The 4485-nt window shown below is 37.8% G+C and overlaps 1 protein-coding gene across 3 annotated transcripts; it reads right to left on the bottom strand.

The window, feature by feature from the left end:
* Nucleotides 1–1600: 1600 nt before the first annotated feature.
* LOC115624612 (T-cell immunomodulatory protein) lies at nucleotides 1601–3606 on the bottom strand. Of its 3 annotated transcripts, XM_030519364.1 has the most exons (3): nucleotides 3388–3606; nucleotides 2863–3332; nucleotides 2659–2789 (listed from the first exon to the last, which is right to left on the bottom strand). In XM_030519364.1, the coding sequence occupies exons 1-3, from the start codon at nucleotides 3566–3568 to the stop codon at nucleotides 2760–2762; spliced, it is 681 nt and encodes a 226-aa protein (XP_030375224.1). In that variant the 5' UTR covers nucleotides 3569–3606; the 3' UTR covers nucleotides 2659–2759. The 3 variants fall into 3 exon arrangements, with proteins under 3 accessions (XP_030375222.1, XP_030375223.1, XP_030375224.1); XM_030519362.1 differs by having other exon boundaries at nucleotides 1601–3332; nucleotides 3388–3602; XM_030519363.1 differs by lacking the exon at nucleotides 3388–3606 and having other exon boundaries at nucleotides 1601–2789; nucleotides 2863–2978.
* Between the last annotated feature and the right edge of the window lie 879 nt (nucleotides 3607–4485).

Below are 4485 nucleotides of genomic sequence, written 5' to 3'. Positions count from 1 at the left end.
GAGCCAACATTAAGTTTTGTTTTAAACTTGGTAAAACTTTTACCGAAACTCATAAAATGATGAAACAAGTTTATGGCGATGATTGTCTATCCCGTAGCCGTATTCACGAGTGGTTTAAACGTTTTCAAGAGGGACGGGAGGACTTGGAAGACGACGAACGTTCGGGCCGGCCAAAAGATGTTGTGAACGAAAAAAAACACGGAAATTGTGCGTGAATTCATTAAAAAAGAGCCGAAATCATCGCTTAAATATATGGAATCGGAATTATCAATATCCGCAGCGTCGATTTATCGTATTTTGACAGAAAATTTGGGTCTCAGAAAGGTTTTTGCTCGATTTGTTCCACACACTTTGAAACAACACGAAAAAGACCTCAGAATTCAACATTCAAGAGACATCATTAAAGAGGCCAAAAAGGACCCAAACTTTTTATGTTCGATTGTGACTGGTGACGAAACATGGTGCTTTGAATATGAGCCCGAAACCAAGCGTCAAAGTGCGAAGTGGCAGTCTTTAGAGGAACCGAGGCCGAAAAAAACTCATCAACAGAAGTCAAAAATCAAGTCAATGTTGATTTGTGTTTATGATTCCAAGGGCATTATTAATTAATTTTCTGCCCCCCCCCCCCCCCCCCCCCCCCCCCCCCAATGGGTAAAAGCTGGCTACGCCCTTGACTGGGGGTATTTCCCAGTCCAAAATTCCAAGAATTACGGGAGTTAGAGAATATCGCGATTTGCAAGGGAGAGGGGGGAGGGAGGGAAATTCCATAATAAACACTTTCTGCGTATTCACATAAAGCATCTTGGACTAAAATTTGGTGTCCCTAGGTCTTATATTCTCCGAGATATAGGCGATAATACGAATGGAAAATCGGGAAACAAAGCCCCCAGTTAGTTATTATGTGTCCGTATGCCAAGTTTCACTATGATAGACCGATTTAACAAGAAGTTATAGCCATAAATATATTTGCTGCTCAAGCGCTGCCCGCTTGATGTTGCTGTTTGGTTGACTGCTAACATGCTTACACAGACACGAATAGATGCGCATAGGCATACATACACTCACACAGACGCAATTGCTATGTAAATGTACAATTATACACCCTTTACGTGAGTTCGAATACCGAGAGACGTAAAATCGATCAAAAAATTTTTTTCGGGACACCCGACTTTAGCTTTTTTACTTGTTTTTTCACATTTGTATGCTCTGTCTCTGACGAAGAGAACTTGTGATAACAATATACCGTTATATGGTTTATACTATTTTTTCTGTTCAATCGAAAAGAGTACTTAATTTTTGATTCATCACCATCAGTCACATGCAATTGGTTTTTCAATTATCTTCGGAATTTTAACAGTTATTGAAATCAAATTTATATACTCTGTACATGAAATGTGCAAGTTTGTTTTGTTTTGATTACACGCATAATATGCAGAATGTTTTAAAGTCGGGACACCCGACTTTAGCTTCTCCACTTGTTTTTACTGTCCAAGTGATATATTTTCTTTAAAACCGGGGTGTGCTAACCTGATGACGCGCAGGTATAAATTTACTGGTGCTTAGTTGTGATCATTAAATATTAATAAGTAAATAATTTGTATGTAAGTAGTTAATTTATTTCGCATTTATTATATCACAACTTCTAGATTTGATTACATATTCTACACTCTTATGACGTATATAATTAAAGTAAAAATAATGACATCACAATATCCTAAAACAAAATTAAAACTAATTTTCTTCTTACATAGCATCGAAATGAAATCGGTGAGCTTCTTGCAATTTTTCTTGTTTGTCTTCACGCTTTTCTTTGATAAATAAAATAACAATTATGAACAAAATAACCAAGCACGTTCCGCCCAGAGCTATGACGCTCATAACAATTAACTTGCTTGGCGTGACAAAAAGTTGTGCCTTCCAGTGTTGCGGTTGCGTTAATGGTTTCGGTACCACTATTATCTGTGAATTCGGAATAAGCTGTGTCCACGACCGAAACTTGCTGCCCAAGCCTACAACTAATTGATCCACAAAATTGGGTGTGCGACCCAGCCCAAAAATGGTATAAGGGAGCTGCAAAGCAAAGTAAGAAGACTGCGGAAGCTGAACGCTCGATCCAGTTTGTTGGGCACCGTCTTGGGTGGTCGTCGAATATGTAATACGGGGCCCCGGCAAATTACTGCCATATGTACGCTTTTTGCGACCTAGTGGGGTGCGCAACGTTGGATTTTTTGCATTGTCTAGGCCAGTCAACACAATAACTTTGACAAAATTGGCATCATAGTCGAGTGTATTACGAAAGGCCAGGGGTCGGTAATGGCCTTCCTTGATCTTTTGGATTAATATGACATCAAGAACACCGTCTTGATAAAAGTCATAGAATGCTCCCGCTACAGTATTATTACCCAAGGGATTTAATGCATTCCAACGCACTTCAAAAGTACGTTTAAGTGGCTTGTTGCATGTTTTACAAACTACATTTTCAAGCAAAAATGTCTTCATAACATAGTTGGGTGCATTAATTGGCTGCAATGTGACTAAAAGATCTGGATAGCCATCCATATTAAAGTCGCCACTTCGCGCAGTTATAGCTTTTAAGTAAACATCTTCAGAAATAGGTGGTACAAAGCCCCAGCTTACGCCCTGTGGGTCTTTAAAATTGACATGTACATCAAGGAAGTCCTGGCCATTGTGTACTAATATAGTTGAATTTGTGCAGTCCTTATGTATGCAGAATGGTAATACTATGTTTTGAACACCTTTCAACTCGAAATCCATGAACACAGCTTGCCCTACAATGAAATCATGACCACCAATAGCTTCAAAACTAATAGAATGATCGTAGGTGAAACTCTTTTCAGTTACCGAATCGTTTGCCCCGAGCCAGATTTCATAAAACTTTTCCGTTTGCAAAAAAAGATCAGCAGCATAATCACCATTCAAGTCAAGATAAGCGTTTGCATTGGGCAGGGTCAATCGACCGCTCGTTCGCTTCGCTTGATGTACAACTTTTGGCGTATCTCGTACGTGGTTAAAAATCCAGAAAGTTCGTACGCCGTCTCTGTCTAAGCCGTATAAATCAATAATCATGTCGCGATTAAAGTCCATGGCTAACGGTTCACCCATAGTGGATGCGATAGCTTTTTCTGAGCAGGTAAGCTCTGAACCATTGCCCCAATTGATGTGCATCCAAAACACATTACTATTTTCATCACGTAATGTAACCATGACGTCCATTAAAGCATCCCCATCGAAATCGCCTGGCACAACACCAATTATTTTTTGCTGATAGGTACAATAGGGACCGATTTGAAGCAATGGTTCCGCATCATGACCTAGAAGGATCGTGTTTTAACTTTATAACATACTTACATATGTTGAAGTACATACCGTAAAGAATTTGGAGTCTGTGCATCGAATCTTGTATGACGAACACATCGGTAAGTTCATCAGAGTTAAAATCACCGAAAGCTGCAATAACTCCTTCACCAATGCCACCAAAAACTTTACTTGTGATATCAGTGGAGGTACACCCACCAATGCACAGAATCATAATGCAAATAAGCCACATATTTTATAGTTTATAATTTACTAAGAAACATACTCATAATTTATAAAATTGGGTGAATCAACAATGAATAGAGATGACGATTATAGAACGTATAGTAGTGCACGATAATTATCGATGTCACTATCGATAGTTTTAGTTTTTGGAACTATCGATGGAATTATGTCCACCATCGATACTTCGTTCGTAGAACTGCACGTTAAAACGAATACAAAAAATAAGTAAGTGCAATTTTAATTTATTAATAATTATTTAATTAACATAAATATAATTGTAAAAATTGCAAGCGTTTTTGTAAAACCTTATATTAATATACTATAAATATTTGTGTATTTATGGATATGTATGTAATCGAAACGATAATTTGACCGCGGTAATGAGAACAGTTGGGTTGCTGGAGAAAACGAACGAGATTTATTAAAGCGAAAGAAGTTCGTGTGTCGTGCTTCAATGCTATTTTACTTGTCCGAGTTATTTTTATACCCTGTACCCCTAGGGTAAAAAGGGTATATTAGGTTTGTGCAAAGTATGTAACATGCAGAAGGAAGCATCTCCGACCCCATAAAGTATATATATTCTGAATCAGCATGACGAGAGAAATCGATCTAGACATGTCCGTGTAATAAGCTTGTGCTTATTAATAAAACAAGCTGTTTATAATTTACAAGTTTATTAATTATAAGCTTAGTTGTTGTGCGTCTGGTTTATTTGGTGGTTGGCGATCAACTGAGGAACGAACTAGGTTCTTCTTGAACTTCGCCTAACCAGTGTTGTTTAACATTTGGCACTTAATGTTCAACACTTATTACATGCTTTTCTTTTTTTTTGTTTTTTTCTTTTTAATTAATTAAATTAACTTAACTAACTTAAGACCACTCTATGTCCCTATACCGCTCAGGTGGTCGTACAGATCTGCCACT

This window comes from Scaptodrosophila lebanonensis, unplaced genomic scaffold (genome assembly GCF_003285725.1).
Source record: "Scaptodrosophila lebanonensis strain 11010-0011.00,11010-0021.00 unplaced genomic scaffold, SlebRS2 tig00000061-arrow-pilon, whole genome shotgun sequence".
NCBI classification, from domain to species: Eukaryota; Metazoa; Arthropoda; class Insecta; order Diptera; family Drosophilidae; genus Scaptodrosophila; species Scaptodrosophila lebanonensis.
The sequence above is the reverse complement of the archived record's forward strand: the minus strand, read 5'-3'. Positions and strand labels throughout refer to the sequence as shown.